This window comes from Myotis daubentonii, chromosome 5 (assembly GCF_963259705.1).
Source record: "Myotis daubentonii chromosome 5, mMyoDau2.1, whole genome shotgun sequence".
Classification (NCBI taxonomy): Eukaryota; Metazoa; Chordata; class Mammalia; order Chiroptera; family Vespertilionidae; genus Myotis; species Myotis daubentonii.
In genome coordinates, this window is record NC_081844.1 from 26600847 (window position 1) to 26622505 (window position 21659).

Sequence of the window (21659 nt, forward strand, 5' to 3'; positions counted from 1 at the left end):
GGGAGGGAGGGCGGGCGAGGGAGAGGACTGAGCACCCAGAACCCGACCGGCCGGGCTGAGGGGCAGCGGCGAAAGGCAGAGCGCCGCGATCTCTGTTGGAAAGCGCAAACTCCCCGGGCCCCGCGGGGCCGTGCAGGGGACCTCATCCCGCGCCCGCTCCCTCTTTTCATCCTCTGCCGCCCGCAGACCACTCCGGGCTCGGTTATCCGCGCGCGCGCCCCCGGGCTCGGGCCCGCCTCCGGCCTCGAGGGAGCCGCCGCCTTCACCGACACCTCTGCAGCGGCCGCGCCTGAGGCCGCCCGGGTAGGATCCGGGCGTGAGCATCGAGCGCCCCACGAGTGCGCGACCCCGGAGCCGCCCCCAGTACGGACCGCGCCCGCCGGGCACACAAGAATGGTCACTGTAGGTATCCCCTGTCGCCGAGAGAGAACCTCGTCGGGAAGGGGCTAGGCTCGGGCTCCGCGGAGATGGAGGTGGGGGGGGGGGGGGGTAGGACCAGGCCTCGCTAGGCCCGGTTGGGGGGGGGGGGGTAGGACCGGTCCTCGGAGCCTGAGAGTGGGCAGCGCCGCGCCCAGAGTGCTGAGGGCGCATAGAATCTGACCGAGAGGCCTCCGGGAGCCAGGCTGCGATTCGGGGCATCCTACGACGCCCTGGGGGCGGGATTGCCCCCTCCAGCATGCCGGATGGGGGAGGGGCCGCCGCGGTGGCGGATTCCTCCTCCATCCAGGCCTGGACCCCGCAGGCCGCCCAGGCAAACGCAGGGCCCCAGTCACGGATGCTGGGCCAGGACACGGCGTCAAGGCAGCCCCGAGAGCCCCGGGAGGTGGTGGCGTCGGATCGCGCGCCCCAGGCCTCGGCCGCGCCCGGGATCCGGGCATCTCGTCCTCGAGCCCGTCGACCTTGCGGCAAGCGGGGAGGGGAGAGGAGGGGGCGCGCCCGGAGGCCCCGCGGGCCCGCCACCGCCGCCGCCGCGTCTCTTTGTTTCTCGGCGTTTCTTCGCGGGCCAGAGCATCGCGCGGGCGCTTCAGGCTGTGGGAGGGGGAGGGGAGAGGAGGGCCCGCGGGGAGGGCTTCCCGGCTGTTGGGTCCTCTATCCCGCGGAATGGGGTAGGGGACGTAGGCAGGCCCCCTAGACCAGGGCCGGGCGCCGCACCCCGACAAGGCTCTGGGCCGCGGGGTGACCTTGAGCGCGCCCGCCCGCCCGCCCGCTCCACTCGCCCGGCTCCCGGTGTTTTCAGCAGCCAAGGAGCTGGTCAGCTCCCCAGCGCGCGACCACGCCCGACCACACCCGACCTGGCCCCGCCCCGCCCCGCCCATCTACGCCCCGCCCCCAGGGCCCCGGGGGCCCGGCCTCGCCCGAGCCCTCGGATTTCCTGTAGGCATCCCAGGCGTCTCCCGGGGCGGGGCTGGCCAGTTCTCGCCCAACCCCGACTCCACCCCCGCCCCCGTGGAGCCACTGTGCTCCCGGTGCTGCCGCGCGTCCTTTGTCTGGTCCCAGCGCCCTGGCCTCCTTCCGCCCTTCCAGTCTCGGTTCTGTGTGTGCTGTGCATATGCGGGGGCATGTGCCTGGGCCTCTTTCAGTCCTGGCCAGCACAGTGGGTAGGGGGATGCTCAGCACTCCCCGCTGGGCCCTGGGGCCCGCCCACCTGCCTCTGAAAAATAAGGCTGGAGAGTCCACACTTTCCTGCTGTGTGACCTCAAGCCAACGCCTTCCCCTCTCTGGGCCTCACACTGCTCATCCAAGTTCAGGAAAGTGAATGTGGCTTCCTGGGGACCCTCAGAACCCCTACATCCATCCATTCTCCTCTGATCTGTTCCCTCTTTTGAAAAAGGGAAACATGCACAAAGAGGAGAGGGTGTGGTCAGAGGTCACTGGAGGGCCTTGGAGGCTCGCTTACTCCAATAGAGGGCACTCAGGCAGAGACCCGCCATAGGGACAGGCTGGCAGGAAGTGAGGGGATAAATTGAGACAGTGAGGGCCCTGCATGGAGAGAGAAAGGCCCAGAAGTGGGAGGCTCAGTTAGCACCACGTGGTGGCTCAGCCTCACCATGCATAGCCACTCAATGCCCTATTGTCACCGGTATCCAAGCATCTGTCACTGTGACTGGGGCCCCGGGGTGCAGCTGGGGCCAAGGGGGTCAGACACTGGAGAGTCTACACAGCAACTGACCGCAGGTGTGTTCACTGCGTAATATGTATGTCAGATATATGTGCAACGGTGCAAAAGAGTTGGAGAAAGATTGAGAGAGAGGAGAGGTGAACAGAGGGTGGGAAAGGAGAGAGAAAAAGAGAAAGAGATCCCCAGAGGAAGAGCTGGAGAGAGGAAGGTTCCACTGCTCCCAGTGGGCACCTGCCTCCCCATCCTAGGCCCCCCTCCCCTCTTTAAACCCCACTTCCTGACCTGGAACAGCCCTCCGAGGTCCCTGTGATCCCCATGTCATTTGCCGCAGACTGGAGCAGGGTGGGTGTGACCTCCACCAATCTGATCCCCATTAGCGGCTTAGCCGGCTCAGCCATGGAGGAAACGCAGGTGACACTGATCCCACTAAGCTCGGCACAGACGGGAGGGAGATGTGGTGGTGGTGAGATTCACAGGCTGAGGCTCAAGATCCGAAGTAGAAATCACCCAATCACCTCTTTTTTAAAAAAAAAAAAAATACTTTATTGATTCTTTACAGAGAGGAAGGGAGAGAGATAGAGAGTTAGAAACATCAATGAGAGAGAAACATCAATCAGCTGCCTCCTGCACACCTCCTACTGGGGATGTGCCCGAAACCCAGGTACATGCCCTTGATCGGAATCGAACCTGGGACCTTTCAGTCCGCAGGCCAACACTCTATCCACTGAGCCAAACTGGTTTCGGCCCAATCACCTCTTTTTAAAATTGATTTTAGAGAGAGACATTAATGTGAGAGAGAAACATTGCTTCCTGCATGCACCCTGACTGGGGATCGAACCTGCAACCTGGGTATGTTCCCTGGTCAGGAGTCAAACCCGCCTCCTTTTGGAGTACAGGATGACACTCCAACCAACTGAGCCACACAGGCCAGGGCCCCAATCACCTCTTAATCCCCTCCAAGTTGAGTACAGCATTTGGGGCGGGGGGGGGGGGGAGGAATCTATAACCCAGTAGGCTTTGGGGTTATCTGATCAGGAGTCAAATCGTGACGGTATCACCACCACCTCCCCCAGTCACCCTGGGCAAGTCACAGGTCCTTCTGTCCCTTGTTTTTCCATCTGAGAAGTAGAGACAATGTCTCCTGCTTTCTGTGTGGTTGTGGGAAGTCAGTGAAAACTTTGCAGTTGTTTAGTGTCAGACACATAGTAGGGCTTCCAAAGCTGGAACCTGGAATGTCCTGAAACAGGGCCGTGTACTGCTGAATGCTCATCCGGCTCCCATAGGCATTATCAACTGATTGCAGAACCCTGTCTCACTGAGCCAGGGCAGAAATTCAGAATCTATCTCCAGACACGGGGACCTCCGTTCCTTTAGTGGAGGACAGAGGTCCAGAGAGGCAATGTGAGTGTCAGAGGACACATAGTGAGGAGGGGAGGCCAGCAGCTGGCACATGGTGGCACCCAGTAAATATTTGTTGAATTGAATGAGTAGTAAACGCAGCCTACACAGCGGATTTATATGTAGTGATGCCCGGGCGTGGCATAGAGTGGGTGCTCAGCTTCACTTTACTGTTATTATTTTTACTATTATTGGCCTTTTCATTAGGAAAGTGGGCTCTGGAGTTCAAACCCTGGATTTGAATTCTTGGTCCATCATTTGCCTGCTGTCCAACCTTGGACAAATCCTATCCCTTCACTGATGCTGTTTCCTCATCTGTTAAATGAAGAAAGAGTCCCCTAACATTCAACATTGGGAGAATTGCATGGAAATTCTCACAAAGAATTTTGTCTGGCACATAACAGGCACTCGATACATGGCCATGTTATTCGTAAAGTGTTAATGTTAGGAAGTGGGATGCAGGTCCATGGAGTGTGTGTCACTGTTTACTCCCGGTGCCTATGGCAGACATTGCTAATCACCCCAGTATGTGTTCCTGTTCAGCCCAGATGTGGCTTCAGAATAATCCTCCCAGCAGCCCCAGGCAGCCAATCTCAGCCCCCTGGAGATGCAGGGGGCTCGGTCCTCTGTGCCACCCTTTTTTTAATAAGAATCAATGGGAAGGAAGGAGAGGCCCAAAGAAGAGCTAAGATGATCCCTGAGGACACAGTTCCCAGGGGGCAGAGCCGCCCACTGGATTGGCCACAATCATTAAAAACAGCTTTGGAGCCGGCTGGCGTGGCCCAGTGTTTGAGCATCGACCTATGAACCAGGAGGTTAGGGTCTGACTCCCGGCCAGGGCACATGCCTGGGTTGCCGGCTCAGTCCCCAGTGTGGGACGTGCAGGAGGCAGCTGATCTATGACTCTCTCTCATCTGATGTTTCTGTCTCTCTCTTGCTCTCCATTCCTCTCTGAAGTCTGACACAAGGAAGTTTGAAATGGAGTCCCCCATTTATATCACTCAACACCTCTGAGCTCAGCTTCCTTGCTTGTAAAATGGAGAATGTGTTGCTGTCTTTCAAACTTGTTGAGAGCCTGGCTCAGCAGTTGGGCGTTGACCCATGAACCAGGAGGTCACTGGTTTGATTCCAGGTCGGGGCACATGCGGGGGCAGGGGTTGCAGGCTGGATCCCCAGTAGGGGGTGTGCAGGAGGCAGCCAATCGATGTTTCTTTTTTTTTTTTTAAATCTTTATTGTTGAAAGTATTACATACGACCCCCCCCCCCTTAACCCCTTCCAGCCCATCCCCGCACCCTGTCCCAGGCTTTCACCACCTAATTGTCTGTGTCTATGGGATCGATGTTTCTCTGTCTCTATCCCTCTGCCTTCCTCTCTCTCTCAAAATCAATAAAGGGAAAAAGAATGATTGAGAGAAATAAATGAAATGATGCCTTGAAGTGCATCACACAGTGCTTAACACATGGTAGATGCTCAATGGAGCGGGATGATTATTTTTTTTTAAATATATTTTATTGATATTTTACAGAGAGGAAGGGAGAGAGATAGAGAGTCAGAAACATTGATGAGAGAGAAACATCGATCAGCTTACCTCCTGCACATCTCCGCAACCCAGGTACATGCCCTTGACCGGAATCGAACCTGGACCTTTCAGTCCGCAGGCCGACGCTCTATCCACTGAGCCAAACCGGTTTCGGCGTTGGGATGATTATTAATAGCAGGATCATGAGGCATGGGTGGCAGACATGGCTAACTGGCCCCAGAATGCTTTCCAGACACACCCACATGTAGCTTAGATCCTTCCCAAGCCGCTGGGACAGTCATTTGAGGTTTTTGGCAAAGCAGAGAAGAGGCCCAGAAGCCGTAGTGGCACACCTGAGGACGCAGCTGGGACATGTTAGAGCCAGCGCTAGGTTGGCAGTGGGGTTTGGAAACACAGACTCTGGATCAGAAAAGCTCATGTGCAAACCCCGCCTCCCTGCTCCATCACTTATAGGCTGCATGGTCTTTGGTAATTTTCCAAACATCAGTGATGCTCACTTTCTTTCTTTCTTTTTAATATATTTTTATTGGTTTCAGAGAGGAAGAGAGAGATAGAAACATCAATGATGAGAGGGGATCATTGATTGGCTGCCTCCTGCATGCCCCCTACTGGGGATCGAGCCCGCAACCTGGGCATATGCTCTTGACCGGAATCGAACCCAGGACCCTTTAGTCCGTAGACCAACACTCTATTCACTGAGCCAAACCGGCTAGGGCGATGCTCACTTTCTTTATCGGTTGTCTTAGCTCAGATCGCTATAAAAACATGGCATAAACTGTGTGGCTTAAACACAAACATTTATTTCTCCTAGTTCTGGAGGCTGGGTAGTCCAATTTCAAGGTGCCAGCGGATTCAGTTCCTGGTGAGAGCTCACCTGCTGGTTTGCAGACAGCTGTCTTGCTGTGTCCTCACATGGTGTAGAGAGAAGTCATCTCTCTCCTGTCCCTTTGTGTAGCACACAAATCCCGGGCATGCGGGCTCCATCTTCATGACCTAATTACCTCTAAGGCCCCACCCTAAATATCACCTTGGGGGTTAGGGTTTCAACATAGAATTGGGGGGGGGGGCACAGCATTTAATCCATAACATGTTAAGCAGAGGGAATAAAACCCTCCTCTTTTTAAGGCAGTTGTGAATAAGAAAAGAAAACCTGCCTGTAGAGGGCTTTGCTTTTTGCCTGGCACAGAGGGAATGCTATTTGGGAACAATTACAGTCCTGCACTTTGGGTCAGGGATGACTGAGAGGATGTGTACCTGCTGACTGAATCCGTCTAGCAAGACCCTGCCAATCAACTTGAGTTTTCAGGGGAGGGCAACCTACTCACCAACCGCGTGGTAAGAGAAGACCTACGGAATGCTGGCCACTTTACCTTCCCGTGCCCATCACAGACAGCACCCGTCAATCCAGCACTCTTCCCTTCTGGGCCCAGATGTGGCTTTAAAGTTCTTGATGTGGTCCTTAGATATATAATAGATGTAGAATATATTTTAAAGTTGTTGCCAAAGCCGGTTTGGCTCAGTGGATAGAGCGTCGGCCTGCGGACTGAAGGGTCCCAGGTTCTATTCCAGTCAGGGGCATGTACCTGGGTTGCGGGCATATCCCCAGTGGGAGATGTGCAGGAGGCAGCTGATCGATGTTTCTCTCTCATCGATGTTTCTGACTCTCTGTCTCTCTCCCTTCCTCTCTGTAAAAAATCAATAAAATATATTAAAAAAAAAAAAAGTTGTTAAGAGAGTAGGTATTAAAAGTTCTCAGCACAAAAAAAAAAATTGTAGCTATGGATGGTGGTGGATGTTAACTGGACTTATTCCGGTGATCATGTTGCAATATATACAAATATTAAGTCATTATGTTGTATGTCTGAAACTAATATAATTTTATATGTCAGTTATATCTCAATTTAAAAAAAGAGATGTAGGAAAAGAACAGTAAAATTTAACATCCATTATATTTATTTAATTTATTTTTTTTAACATCCTTTATATTTAAAAATATATATTGTTCGGATACTAGGAATAAAATTAAACATTTATTTTTTAATATTAAAGATCCTTAACCTGGTAAAGGCCATTTACAAAAAAAAAAAAACAACAAAAAAAAACCCTACAGCAAAGGTCATATTTAGCTGTAAAATGTTTAAAACATTTCCTTTAAAATCAGAAATAAAGAAGATATTATCACATTGTAACCCCTGCACTAAGACAAGAAAAATAAATAACAGAGATTGGAGATAAATAAAACTGTCATTGTTTGCGGGTGTTAAGTTTATACTTTTTAAAAAAAAAAAAAAGCTTATCCCAGCTAGCATGGCTCAATGTTTGAGCGTTGACCTATGAGCTAGGAGGTCACGGATTCCCAGTCAGGGCACATGCCCAGGTTGCAGGCTCCATCTCCAGTAGGGGACCTGCAGGAGGCAGCCGATCAATGATTCTCTCTCATCATTCATGTTTCTGTCTTTCTCCCTCTCCCTTCCTCTCTGAAATCAGTATATATATATTTAAAGCTTAGTGGAAAAGACTGGGGGTGCTCTGGCTGGTGTGGCTCAGTGTCATTCAGTGCATCGGAGGGTCCCTGGTCCCACTGCTGGTCAGGGTGCAGGATGCAGGAGGCAGTGGATTAATGTTTGTCTCTCCCGTCCATGTTCTCTCTCCTCCCTCTCTCTCCCTCTCTCCCTCTTCCGTCCTCTCTTTAAAATTAATAAAATGTATTTTTTTAAAAAAAAAAAAAGAGGAAAAACTGTGGGTGTAAATGCCTAGCAGGAAATTTATGCACAAAATGTCAACACATTTGGGATAGGAATTACCTTTGGTGGGAGAAGGAAAGTACAGGGGCAGGGAGGAACTTGTGAGAAAGGGCTGCAAAGCTAATAAAAATGCTATATTTCTTATTCTGAAGACAAAGGTGTTCATTACAGGCCTAGCCAGTTTGGGTCAGTGGATAGAGCCTCGGCCTGCAGACCGAAGGGTCCGGGGTTTGGTTCCGGTCAAGGCCATGTATCTCGGTTGCAGGCTCCTCCCCAGCCCACGCCTTGGTCCGGGCACATGCAGGAGGCAACCAATCGATGTGTTTCTCTCACATTGATATTTCGAGCTGCCTTTCCCTCTCTCTTACACTCTCTCTAAAAATCAATGGAAAAATATCCTCCGGTGAGGATTTTTTTAAAAAGTGTTCAAACATAGGTTGGCTTTAGACAAACAGGGAAACATATATACAAAGAGCCATACATGGCATTTATATGTGGAATTTTTTCACAGTAAAACCATATGTTAAGTGCTTTGCTCGGTGCTCAGGGAGTGGAAGGGGTTATTAGAATAATGTGACGCCCTCTCCCCACGTTCAAGCCCATGTCAGACGTGAGTGATCCATCGCCTCCGAGCCCCTCCTCACTCCCCTGGTCTCCTGGGGACTGGGCCGTGAGTGGGTGTGGCCTGTTGTCTCCAGCAGATACTCGGGGCCATGGAGTCTCAGGTGGCAGGGGGCCCGGCCGGCCCGGCCCTGCCCAATGGGCCACTCCTTGGTACAAACGGAGCCACTGATGACAGCAAAACCAACCTCATCGTCAACTACCTGCCCCAGAACATGACGCAGGATGAGTTCAAGAGCCTCTTCGGCAGCATTGGTGACATTGAGTCCTGCAAGTTGGTTCGGGACAAGATCACAGGTGTGGCTGCTGGCAGGTGGGGAGGTGGACGGGGGAGGTGGTAGCCTCGAGGACAGGTGTGATGGGGCCAGTGGTGCTCTGGAGGTTTCTGAGGTGTGGCTAGGAGCCAGGTGTGACCCCAGGTGGGGACGAGGAGGGGGTGGCCGGCCTCTCACACCTGGGTCAGGGAGGATCCTGGCAGGTGCAGGGCGGTGGGTCATCGACCTGGTCCTGCACACAGGGCAGAGCCTCGGCTACGGGTTTGTGAACTACTCTGACCCCAACGACGCAGACAAAGCCATCAACACCCTCAACGGCCTCAAACTACAGACAAAGACCATCAAGGTGGGTGCCCTGTCCCCTTGCCGCCTGTCCCCCTATCCCGTTAGTGCCCATCCCAACTGCCCCATGTCCCCTTTCCACTGCCCACAGGACCACCCCGTCACTGCCATCCATCCATCCTCCCCGCTCACCCCCCCCCAAGGGTTTAATCTCCCCCAAGGCTTTCTGGTTAGCCAGCCCGGGGCCCAAGCCTTTGCCTCTCTGAACCTCAGTCTCCTCGCGTGTCAATGGGGAGAATATTAGCACCCACATTCTGTGGGGGTTCACGGAGGTGCCCTCCAACTGGCACTAGGAGAGAGTGACAGGGGTCCAGTGGGCAGCCCCCTCCCTGCCTTTGTTAGGGAAATGGGGGAAGGGTGGGGATCCATCTGCCATCTGGAGCCTAATTAGGGTCTGGGAGGGCGGGATTAGGGGCGGGCCACTCCCCCACCTTTGTGCAATGCCCCTCCCCCCACGACCTCCCCTCTCAGCAGCTGCAGCTGGGACCCTGGGAGCCCAGGTTCCCTGGGGGGGTTGCCATGGAAACTCCTCTCTCTAGGTTGCCTGGAGTGTCTGGGCTCCACCCCACAAATCTGCTCCTGAACCCTGGGGGAAGGCGGGCCGGTGGGGCACCCATCTGGCCCCCAGTTCGCCATGGGAACAGAGGTGTGGGAATCTCTTCCTCTCCCTGGGGTGAGGCAAGGTCGTGACCTAATGGCTCTCTCTCTCTGCCAACGAGACCCCGAAGCCCCCAAGCATGAGGGTGGACTCTATAATGAGCTGTAAGACCCTGTGTGTGTGTGTGTGACCCTCTGTGAGACGGTGTTTGTTGGACACCGTGGCGATGTGAGTGGCTGTCACATGGGCCCAGCTGTTGTAGACTTCGGGTGTGTTACTGCGTCTGTGGGACGTTTCCTATTTGACAGGCACTTTGTCACACACTGCCACTCCGGCTGTGACCTGGTGGGGCCTCATGGGTGTGTCTGGCTGTGATGGAGTGTTTGTATGTCACACTGAAGTGTGGTTATGGCTACCGGTGCCCCACTCAGGGTGGAACACGTGTGATGCTGTAGGCTGGCGCGGTGGTATGACAGGCGTGTGCAACTCTTACTATCCTTATCCAAGATCCTCAGCGTTGCCATGAAGGTGGCCGAGGCCTTGTGTTACCCTCTGCCTGTGCACTGGCTAGCACACTGGCCGTGTGTGTGTGTGTGTGTGTGTGTGTGTGTGTGTTTCTGTCTGTCTGTCTGCCAGAATGGCTGTGTTGTATGGTCAGCCTATGTGTTCCAGCAGATTCTGCCCAAAATAATTCCAGCCCCCCACTGTGTGCCAGGCACCGTCCTAGTGGTGGCGGGGGGGGGGGGGACCCAGGTTAGCTCACATGATGGAAGGACCTACTCTGTTCCTCAGATGACACCTAACCAGGAGCTCAGACCCCTCTTCTGGTCAACCCAACTTCAACCCATCAACAAGTCCTCAACCCGTCCTCACCCCTCAGAGTTCACAGACCTGTGGTGGGGGGAGTAAAAATTGTAAAATACATGGCGTGATTTTTAGTTATCATTACAGAAATAATAGCAGCGGATGTGTTTCCTTTTTTTTTTTTTTTTAAAGATTTTTGATTCCCTTTTTTGGGAGAGAGAGAGAAACAGTGATGCAAGAGTGGAACATTGATCGGCTGCCTCCTGCACGCCCCCAACTGGGGATCGAGCCTTGCAACCATTAGGTGCACGGGATGACACCCAACCAACTGAGCCACACTGGCCAGGGCTGATGTGTTTGTTTTTTGTTGTGGTGGTTTTTTCTGGAGAACCCCAGGTGTGCACAGTTAATTAGAATGCCCCCACCCCACCCCATGAGCACCCTCACCCTGATCCACCCTCAGCCCAATTTATTCATTTTGTTAGTTTTTAAATTAGCTGTTTCTAACGAAGTAGCCCTCACAACTCACAGCCCCAAACAAAAACCAGACCCTTGACAATGACCCCTATCTTCCCTGAGGTTATTTTAGAAGCAATAGAAATAGAGATATCGGCAGAAATCAAGGGAGAGGAGTCACAGCACCCCCTGCCCCCGCCAGCTATGGGCCACCCTGTTAGCACCGGGGGTGGGCCCTCCGGTCCACGTCCCCAGGGCATTGATAGGCACACAATGAGATGGGGTCACACCATCCTCGCTGCCCTATAAATGGACTTTTTCTTTCCTCCACTTCACAATACTCACCACTGTTTCAGGAAAATCAATATCCACGTCCCCCGTTTTTTGAACAGCTGCAGAGAGTTTCATTGTTGGGCCGGACCCATTAGTGACACGAATCTAAGGATCCTGCTCACGTGTGTCTGATTCGCAAGGAGGTTGTACTAAAACGTGTCTAATGCCAAGAGAAGTGCTGTGAGAGAAAGTAACCTGGGTAGGACATTTCAACGGAGACCTAGAGAAGAAGACAAAGGAAAAGAGTTCCAGGCAGAGGGAATAGCCCATGCAAAGGCCGCGAGGCAGGACCATGCCTGGTGTTTGGGGAACAGGATGAGGCCTGTGTGACTGGAACACACGGGGGAAGCAGGTGGAGATGAGGCTGGCGGCGAGGCGGTAGATGGCCTTGCGGACCATGGGGCGGACTTGAACTCCGAAGAGCGAGGGAGCCATGGATGTTCTGAGCTGAGGAGTGAGGTGACCTGGCCCAGATGGTCACGGTGCTGTGTGGGGATCGGCCGTGAGAGGTGAGGCTCGGAGCGGGGACCAGGGCAGAAGACTACGTCCTGGTTGGGGTTAGCAATGGTGGATACCGGTCCAAAGTGAGGAGATGGTGGCTCAGTTGGAGTGTCGTCCCATACACCAAGAAGTGGCGGCTTGACCCCCGGGTGGGCTGCATGCAAAAGGCAACCAATCGATGTTTCACTCTCGTATGGATGTTTCTTCCTCTCTCTCAAATCAGTTTTTAAAAAAATCTATGTTTATTGATTTCAGAGAGAAGGGAGAGGGAGAGGGAGATAGAAACATCAATGATGAGAGAGAATCATTGATCGCACGTCCCCTACTGGGGATGAGCCCTGACCGGAATCGAACCATGACCTCTTGGTTCCTAGGTCGGCGCTCAACCACTGAGCCACATCAACCAGACTCTAAGATCAATTGTTAAAAAGCATGTCCTCGGGTGAGGATTTAAAAAAAAAGCAGGAGGAAGTATGCAGATTCTGGATCATGAGAAGTAAAGTCAGCAGGACTGACGGTGGATCAGATGTGGGTGTGAAGGTCAGAGAGGCATCACAGACAGCTGAGGCTGGGTCCTGAGCTGCCATCAGAGTCAGGCCAGTTGGGGGGAGTCGGGAGCCTGGAGGCAGGTGTCACAGGTGTAGAGAGGAGGGGCCAGATTTGTGCTGGGAACGGACATTTGCGAGTCGTCAGGTTTGAGGTGGTGGCTAAAGTCCTGAGTGACTCAGGGGCCCAGTGCAGTCGGGAAAACAAGGGTCAGTGTCCCAGGCTCACTTTACAAGGGAGTGGGAGGCATTGTTGCTGACGGGGTGTTCAGCGTGAGGGCATGAGCTGGGATGCAAGAGTCCCTGAGGTCTTGAGGGAGATGGGACCCCAGGCGTGTGGCTCCTTTGACCTCAGGTGTCAAGTCCCCCCATCACTGAGCAGACAGGCCCATGGCCAGGCCTCCCCCACAAGCCCCAGTGGCCACAACCACGGTGACTCCTCAAGAGATCTTTGTTGAGTGAACAGATGAGGCGTTTCTGCAACTCGGTGGTGGTTCTGACGGGGCCTCTCCCCCTTTCTCCGAAATGGGTCTTCCCCTCACACCTGTCGCCTGACCCTCCCCAGGTGTCCTATGCCAGACCCAGCTCTGCATCCATCCGGGATGCCAACCTGTACGTCAGCGGGCTCCCCAAGACCATGAGCCAGAAGGAAATGGAGCAGCTCTTCTCCCAATACGGTCGAATCATCACTTCCCGGATCCTGGTGGACCAGGTCACAGGTCAGGCCGCCGCGGAGGGTGCACCTGGTGAGGGCACTGGGTGGAGGCACCAAGGCGAGACCAAAACAGAGAAATGGGGAATGAGAGGGCGGGAGTCAGGGGAGCAGGAGGGGCTCGCCTGGGAGGAGGCCGGATCCTCGTGACACCCTGGCTCCCTGCAGGTGTGTCTCGGGGTGTGGGGTTCATCCGCTTTGACAAGAGGATTGAGGCCGAGGAGGCCATCAAAGGACTGAATGGGCAGAAGCCGCTGGGTGCAGCCGAGCCCATCACGGTCAAGTTTGCCAACAACCCAAGTCAGAAGACGGGGCAGGCCCTGCTCACGCACCTTTACCAGTCATCGGCCCGGCGCTATGCAGGCCCCCTGCACCACCAGACACAACGCTTCCGGTGAGCCCCCTATCACCCCAGTCCTGGGCACCCCAGGCCTGCAGGGTGAGGGACACCAGCACAGGCCCACATGCTGGGCCCCTGAGGGCAGCAGAAGGGCAGCGTGGGGACCTGCAGGTGTGAGGCCAGGCCCTTACATGCGGCAGGTGCTCAGCGAGCGCAGGTTTAGAGTCACCTGGTCAGGTCCAGCTCCAGCTGCCCACTCTGGCACGGGACTCGCACTGTCTGCCTCCGTTTCCTCATGCACATTTCGTGAGTGCGTACTGCGGGCCAGGCCCACGCCTTTGTCCTGCGCAGCAACCCCGTGAGAATGCAGCCTGTCTTGTCCCAGGCGATGGATGGGGCCCTGGAGTTCAGAGAGGCATGGCCACTGCCCAGCCCAGCCACTGGGGTGAAGGGATCAAACCTTCATGTCTGGGACCTGAGCCCTACAGGGTGTGGCGGGCGGCCGAGAGGGAGGGTGAGGATGTGGCAGGGCAGGCAAGAGGCGGTGCCGGAGTGACCACGGTCCGTGCCAGGCGGTGTCCAGCCGGGCAGGCGGCGGGGGCAGGGCTGGCACTGTTGGCCTGCGGGGTGGGGGCAGGGAGGGCAGGCTGGCCGGCCTGCATCACAGCCGGGAACGCGCCCGGAGGCCACCGTGACCACCCCTTCTGCTCCACAGGCTGGACAACTTACTCAACATGGCCTACGGAGTCAAGAGGTAACAGTGCCCCCACCCCACTGCCCCCAGCCCCTCGCTGTCCCCTCTCAGACCCTTGCCCTGATGGACACCTCTCCACCTCCCCCAGGACTGCCAGCTTAGTCCTGTCTGCACTGTCGGGGAGTAGCGTGCCCGTTAGGAGATGCGGGGGCTGTGGAGCCCAGTACATGCCCACAGAGAGCTACTATAGAATCTGGGCCCAGGGCCCTCCAGCCCAGTGAGGGGTGGGCAGTGCTGCCCGGGTCACAGCCACGCCCCCTGGTGCCCACGTCCAGCGGGAGTTCCACCTGCACTGTTGGCGGTCCTTGCTGAGGGTCACATCTGCCCCTTTTGCCCTGTGGTCAAGGAGGGCCCCCATGACATTGTCCACATCCCTGACCCTGCGAACGTCCTGCGTTTATTGCATCATGAGCTGCTGAGTGCACGCTGAGGACTGGCCCTGGCTGGCGGCTGGGTCCCCGGTGTGGCCCCGCCAGACTTGGTCCCCACGGAGATGAAATGATATTGAGCACAGTGCTTGGCACATAGTGAGCGCTCAATAAAGGTAGCTGCTCTGAAGATCATTGTTACTGTTATTAATTATCTAGTCTAGTGGGAAAGGAGACAGGTGCACAGTGATCAGGGAGGTGGAGGGGGCAGACGGGGTGAGGGGACCCAGCCATCGGAGGCGATAGCGGGAGAGCCGCGTTCCTGGCAGCAGGAATGGCCCGGGCGAGGCCTGGGCGAGAGGAGCAGTTAGTTCTAAAAGCTCAGAGTGGATGGCTCAGGCTCCGGCCCCGCCCGGTCTAGTGGAACCAGGTGCCCGCTGTCTACGAGGCCCTGTTCTGGGCGGGGGCCCCACAGAAAACAAAACCTTTCAGGGAAGAGGGAGCCGATAGCAAATAGACAGTTTACCCAGGAAACGGCCAGAGCGGGACGGGGAGCAGGTGGCCTCCTTATGGCTCAGAGGAGGCTCCGAAGGAGGTGACGGTGTGCTTAGCCCTGAATAGCGGGGGGCAGGCGCCTAAGTGGCCACATCACACTGGGCTCCCGCGCTGCCCTTCTGGGCGGCCAGCAGGGCACATGGGACAACATGGCAGGGTCAGGATGGGGTCAGAGAGGGAGCCAGGGCAGGAGCTGGGTGGGAAGATGTGGCCAGGGTGTGGGGAAGTAGTCAGGGTCAACAGAGCCAAGGACCAAGTAGGGCCAGAGGTCATGGGGTCAGGATTCAGGGCTCAGGGCAGGACCAGAGGTGAGGAGAAGGGACAGGTCAGGGTGAAGGCGGGGATGGGGCTGAAGGTGGGATTACAGGTGGAGGCCACAGCAGGGTCAGGACAATGCAGGGCTCACCAGAGTCCCAGGGCCAAGGCCCCATCAGAGGTCGCGGGTCGGGGGCATGCCGGGGGTCAGGGCAGAGCCCGCGTGACCCCCAAAGTAGTCCCCTGTCGCTCATCGCCAGGTTCTCGCCCATCGCCATCGACGGCATGAGCGGCCTGGCGGGCGTGGGCCTGTCGGGGGGCGCCGCGGGCGCCGGCTGGTGCATCTTCGTGTACAACCTGTCTCCGGAGGCGGACGAGAGCGTGCTGTGGCAGCTGTTCGGGCCCTTCGGGGCGGTCACCAACGTCAAGGTCATCCGCGACTTCACCACCAACAAGTGTAAGGGCTTCGGCTTTGTCACCATGACCAACTACGACGAGGCGGCCATGGCCATCGCCAGCCTCAATGGCTACCGCCTGGGCGAGCGTGTGCTGCAGGTGTCCTTCAAGACCAGCAAACAGCACAAGGCCTGAGCCACCTCCGCCCTCCCCACCTCCCCGGGCAGCAGAGAGAGAGAGAGAGAGAGAGAGAGATTGAGAGAGAGAGAGAGAGAGAGAGAGAGAGAGAGAGAGAGAGAGAGAGAGGGAGAAGGGGCCCGAGAGAGACAGCGCAGGCAGACCACGGACGGCACGAGGCCCACACCCCTGCGAAGCCTCAGGGTGAGCACTCGGGCTGGGAGGGTCTGCAGGGAATGGGGGGTGCCTGGGGTCCCCCACCCCGTCCTCCTGCCCCTACCCCAGGCTGGGCTGTTCACTCTCTCGTCTTGGTTTTGTTCATGGAGATGGTTTTTGTTTCTTTTTTCGGCTGAAAAGAAAGCAGAGATGTGCCCCCACCCAACCGCCAGCCAGCTGCACAGGATGGTTTGGGGCGGGTGCTGGGTGCCCTCCAGGCCTCCCCACGCTGAGGTGAGCCTGAGGGGGGGAGGAGACAGGTTTAAAAATCCCCAACAAAGCGAAACATGAGGGGTGTGGGCATCCTGGCCCCCTCGGTGCATTGTGAGGAGCAGGGTGAGGGGCTGGAAACAAACAAAATGGAAAAAAAAGGGGGGTGGGTGGGAGGGGGAGAAAAACTCTATTTTTGTAAAAAGGGGAAAAAGACCTCGTGGAGAATTTTTACTGGGGATTCTTGAACTTGAAAAAAAAAACACAAAAAAAGACCAAAAAAAAAAAAAGAAAATATTTTGACAGGTTATGTTTACCAACTGGGGCAAAGACGGGAAGCAGGGCTTGGGGCCGGGGCCCAGGGGCCACACAGAGACACACGCCCCACAGGAACACACAGCACTAACAGACGCAAGACAACCCTGACACACAGGAACTGGCCAACTCAGACACGGAGATGCAGAGACCGGAGTGGGAGCCCTGTGAACGTGGAGCGATCAGACACGGACGTGGACAAACGTATCACAGGCAGACGTGGACAGCGGACGTCCAAATATTTCCATGCGCTCACGTGAATACGTGAAAGTGGAGACATACATTTGGAGACACAATCCAGACACCCAGTCGCAGACACAACACCCAGGAACACACAGACACGCCCACAGTTCCCTCGGACCCAGGCGCCCAGCCCTCCCGGCACCCAGCCCCGCTCGCCCCTGCCCCAGGGTCTCTGCAGAGCTCTCTTCTGGCTCATCAGTGGTCCGTGCCGCCCGTGAACACAGGCGTGCACACAGCATCCTGCATCCAGACACACGATACCTCGTTCACTTTTGGCATCATGGTGGGCTGGAGGCAGCACCCCCCAATAATTGAGGCCAAAGGACCCCTTGTCCCTGGGGCTGAGCCGTCTCTGGGGCTGAGCCTCCCCCCGGCCCAGGCCCTGGCCCATGAGGCCGAGGGCGAGGCCAGGCCCCGAGCCTCCCCCGACCGAGGGCCTCCCCGTCAGGCCCAGTGTGGACAGGCCCAGGGGCCCAGCCCCGCTTTTCCTCCCCACCCACTCGTCACCCCTTTTAGTTTGTTGGGGTTTTCCATCTTTCCGATGAGTGAGGGCAGTGGACACAGCTCCCATCCCAAGCCCCAGCCCTGGCTTCTGTCTGGACTTTCCACCCCCCTAGTTTTCATTCTTTGCAACAAAAAATTCCAACAGAAGCCCAAGGCGGGAGCCCCTGGGAGCCCCTGCAGCCCCCACGCCTCGCAGTGGGCCCAGTCAGAACTGAAAATTGCAAACCCCGATTTTAGATTCAGTTGACCTTTCTCCGGTGTCCTGCTTTGGTGTCTGGCCATGGCCCCATCTGACTGCCCAGCTCTCTCTCCCCACCCTCCCTGGTGTTTGTTATTAAACGTCTGTGGAGCTTCTGCTGCAAGGAACAAAAAGAAAAAATTTAAAAAGCAACAAAAAAATACAAACAGAAGAGAAAAACAAAAAAACAAAAAAAAAAGAAGAAAAAAAACACTGAAGAGATTTTAAAAAAAGAAAAAAAAAAAGACATAAACTGGCACCAGTTAACTTTCTTGTACTTTTTTGCCGAATTTAGCTTCTTGTAGTTTTAACTTATTGCTATGTTAACTATTTATTCTTGTTGCCCTGTAAGGACATTTGTGTATATTTCTGTTCCTTCATCCAGTTTGCAAGTTTAAAGGAACCACGATGTTCTCTTTGTTTCTTTAAGTTTTGCTGAGACGTGGTTATGCCTAATTTATTTATAAAGGGGAAGTGGAATCATTAAAGTAATAATTATTAATAACAGTAACGGTAGCGGTGGCAGCGGTGGGGCGTGTGCGCTCTCCGGGGCGGCCCCCACTTGGCCAGCGACGTCTGGTCTCAATGGGATTCTTTTTGCTCGTCTTGAGAATTTTTTCAGTCCTATTTAGCTGGTGAAAACCCTAGCTTGTTCTTGATACACGAACCTATTTATTCTTGTGGTTTTAAGTCCTGATCTCCCTGCTCCCCTCCAGCAGGGCAGGCCCCCCGCGGGTCCCTCCCTCTCCCTCTGTTTCTTGGGGCTTTCTCCCCTCTGCCCTCCCTGCACGCAGGGACACGTGTGCACACGTGGGCAGCGTGCCGGGGGCATCCGTGAGCAATAAGGGCTGGGTTTGTCCCCCACCTGGGGGTGCTGGGTTCTGGAGAGGGCACCTCCCCACACAGACCCCCCACACTGAGGCCTAGGCCCCTGCTACCCCCAGACTGGGAGTGCACTTCTTTTTCTAAAACACAGAACTCAGCCCAGCCAGCCCCTACCAGGAAGCTGGCCCAGGGGAGGAGCCTGGGGTCTTCCATGTCCCTGGGGGGCAGGGCAGGGCCCTTGGGGAGGGGCTCAGCCCCGCAAGCCCTCCCTTCATCCTGTTATTTATTCGGAAGGTTTCACATCATGACAGTCCGTATGTTGGAGATGATAAAGAACTGCAAAAAAAAAAAAAGACAAAAAAACACTTTGCGTTGCATTTAGACTATTTATTACCGGATTACAGGCCTGGCCGCGGTAACAGACTTTTACATGGAATTGTTTAATTATTTGTACTTTTCATGCCAGAAAATAAAAGTTCAGAATCTTACAGCCTTGGCTGGGTGTCTGTGCGCCAGTGGGCGGGAGCGTTGTGTGCCGTTGGCCCTGGCTGGGCGCCTGGGTCTCATCTCAGCTCCTTGGCCGGCCCACAGCAGACACACTCTGGAGGGTGGGCGACGGCTCGGGGAGAAATGCGACGGACACGGCCCACGTCCATCTGTCCCTCGGTGCCCGACTTTGCTGTCTGTGTGCATCTCAGGTTCGGTCATCTCACCCGTGGAGCCAGCCTGATGGGTCTGCAGACAGCTGTGGCCCCTGCCTTCTGCCCTGTGCCCACCCTTGGCCCAGCCAAGCAAAGGAGACACACATGGGTTGGGGAATCATTTATTGTTCAAGGTCACAGTCTATTCAGTCCCCACCAGCAGGGGAGGCAGACACCATGGGCAGAGGCACGGGGGTGGGCGGTGGGGGGGAGAACGGGGGGGGGGGGGCCGGGGGAGGGGGGGAGGGGGGAGGCAGTGAGTCACCAGGCTATGGCCTGGGGAGGGTGCACTCCTTTAGTCCATTTTGGAGGCCCACTGAGGCCTGGGCAAATGCTCTGCCCAGCCTGACCCCCCAAGAGCAGGGCGGGGGGGGGGCCCTCACGGTTCCTGCCTGTGGGAGGGCAAGGAAACTCAGAGGGGCAGGCCTTCGTCCAGATGGGCGGGTAGGTGGCACCACTGAGGCTCGTTCCATGCCTTGAGGTTCTGGGGCCAGAGAAAGAGACGATGGAACACAAGTAGGCAGAGGTGGTGTCTTCCTTAGACCCACTGCACCCCCCCACCCCTGTCCAGGCGGGCAGACCCACGCCCCCGTCCACCTTGGCGGGGCAGGGCTAGAGCTCATCGTGGTCGCTGTCTGCAGGTGGCTCGGGGGGTGGCTCTTGGCAGGCAGCAGGCGTCATCAGCTCCATGAGGTACTCGCAGCGACTGGGCTCCGTGGTGCTGGTCACCATCGTCTCCTTCCCACACAACAGGCGCACCTGGGGGGGCGGGCAGGTGGGGCTCGGGTGGGCTCACCAGGCCTGGGTCCCCCACACCGCCCACCCCATCTCCCACCTTCCCCCACCCACTCACAGTGGTGGAGCGGTTGGGGCCCTGCCAGCAGCCAGTGCCCTGTTCGTACTTCATGGAGCTGAACTTGTCGTGTTCAGGGCCAGCCCACGAGCCCCAGGTGCTGCGGAGAGTGGGTGCTGAGGGTGGGCTGGCTAGGGTTTGGGGGTGCCAAGGGGGAGGGGGCTCAGCCTAAGCCCACTCACCCGAGGTTGGTGGGAGAGCCGCCGCCGAGCTTGGGTTGTTGTGAGACATGCTTGAAGGGACAGAGTCGGTAGACATACCTGTCATATAGGACAGGACTGGTGGGTGGGGCACACAGGACCCCAGCCCCCGACACCCCCACACACGGGGTGGGGAGGGTGTGCACCCCCCTGTGGCCTTGCTCAGGCTCAGACCCTCCCAGCCCACCCGCCCGCCCTGGGGGGTGGCAGGGGCGCACTCATTGGTGGTGAGTTCGTAGCACTGCTTGTACAGGTAGGCAAACTCCCCGCGAGGGCCGAAGTCAAAGGAAATCTCCTGCTCCAGGTTCCTGCAAGGGAAGGCCACGTGGTGAGGGGCAGCCGTGTCCACACCGACTCAGGACCGCGCTGGGCGGCCCCATGATGAGCGGAGGGCCGTGTGGGCTGGGCTCCGGCTCCCTGCCACCTGGGGACCCCCCTCAGGAGCCAACCAGCCTGGTAGCAGCAGTTGCCTCGGCAACCACCTATCGTCACCACCTCTGGGGAGCCAGCCCGCGCTCATACCTGATGGCCTCCTCCATGTCCCTCAAGGACCGCTCGGCCTCCTCAAACTTGTTGCGGGCCTCCTGGGCAGCTGGGGGGGCAGAGGGGGGTAAGGTCAGGGGCCCCTGCCCAAATCCAGGAAGAGGGGGCGGGGTGGCTGGACACGCCCACGGCCCCGCCCCCAGGCCTGCTCTGGGGAAGACCGCACCAGGAAGGCCCGTGGGTCTCACCAGCTGCAGAGCCCACCCCGCCGCCCAGGCTTGTGGCTCCCAAGGGATCATGGCCAGGGCTCCTGGGGCGCCAATGGCTCCCCACCCATGAAGGTGGCACAAGCAGCACCCGGTGAGGAGGCAGGGAGGCCCTGGGGCTGGCCGGGGTGGTACTGGCCTCCCCAGGCCCCAGATGCCCCCTCCAGGCCTGGTTCTTGGGTGTCTACAGGTGAAGGCAAGGGGAGCAGGTATGGGCAGCATCCCCTCCCGCCCAGGCCCAGTGAGCACTCACCGTCAATCAAGGCCTGCGTCTGCTCATCATAGGGCGGCATTTTGTCCTCCGGGGGGCTGGCTGGCTGGGGGGGCGCGAGCGGGGGTGGGGCCTCCTGGGGAAGGGCCAGGTCAGCGAGTGGCCCTGCCTCCAGCCCCCACCCCTTCTCCCCGACACACACACCTTGGGCTGCTCCCCCTGCACCTGGAAATCCTCCTCCTCCTCTTCCTCCTCCTCCTCCGTCTCTCCTTCTCCCTCCTCCTCCTCCCCCTCCTCCTCCTCCTCCTCCGTGGGCTGTGAGGGTACCGGGGGCTGCTCCTCCTTGGGCTCCGTGAGGTCAGGCACCGAAGGCGCTGGTGGAGTGGTGGGTAGAGCCTGGTGGGTGTGCAGGGGGCTTGGTGCTATGGACTGGGGTTCTCCCTCCACCGCCCGGGGCAGGGTCCACACTCACACCATTGCCCCAAGGGTGGCTTCAGTGCCTCCCCCTCCTAAGGGGCCTGGAGGGAGGGACAGACAGCTGGGAGGGGGTTGGGTAGCCA

At 56.9% G+C, this 21659-nt stretch overlaps 2 protein-coding genes across 10 annotated transcripts in view; one reads left to right on the forward strand and one right to left on the reverse strand.

Annotated features, from left to right (window-relative positions):
• Nucleotides 1-18873, forward strand: ELAVL3 (ELAV like RNA binding protein 3). Of its 5 annotated transcripts, none has more exons than XR_009452967.1 (8): nt 1-402; nt 8501-8720; nt 8941-9044; nt 12843-12996; nt 13158-13383; nt 14045-14083; nt 15501-16284; nt 17560-18873. XR_009452967.1 is itself a non-coding variant. In XM_059696748.1 (7 exons), exons 1-7 carry the CDS (start codon nt 394-396, stop codon nt 15850-15852), a joined length of 1104 nt encoding a protein of 367 aa, XP_059552731.1. In that variant the 5' UTR covers nt 1-393; the 3' UTR covers nt 15853-18873. The 5 variants fall into 5 exon arrangements, 3 of the variants coding, with proteins under 3 accessions (XP_059552731.1, XP_059552734.1, XP_059552732.1); XR_009452968.1 differs by having other exon boundaries at nt 15501-16038; XM_059696748.1 differs by having other exon boundaries at nt 15501-18873.
• PRKCSH (protein kinase C substrate 80K-H) overlaps nt 18758-21659 on the reverse strand; it is an 11077-nt gene continuing 8175 nt past the window's right edge. For 3 of the 5 annotated variants that reach the window (XM_059696743.1, XM_059696744.1, XM_059696745.1), the window contains exons 11-18: nt 21304-21495; nt 21142-21235; nt 20662-20731; nt 20358-20447; nt 20122-20199; nt 19940-20039; nt 19684-19845; nt 18758-19570 (exon numbers count right to left, since the gene is read on the reverse strand). In XM_059696743.1, coding sequence (XP_059552726.1) covers nt 19699-19845; nt 19940-20039; nt 20122-20199; nt 20358-20447; nt 20662-20731; nt 21142-21235; nt 21304-21495 — 771 coding nt within the window. In that variant the 3' untranslated portion in view covers nt 18758-19570; nt 19684-19698. The remainder of the gene's footprint in view (nt 19571-19683; nt 19846-19939; nt 20040-20121; nt 20200-20357; nt 20448-20661; nt 20732-21141; nt 21236-21303; nt 21496-21659) is intronic. The other 2 variants (XM_059696747.1, XM_059696746.1) reach the window with 2 other exon arrangements.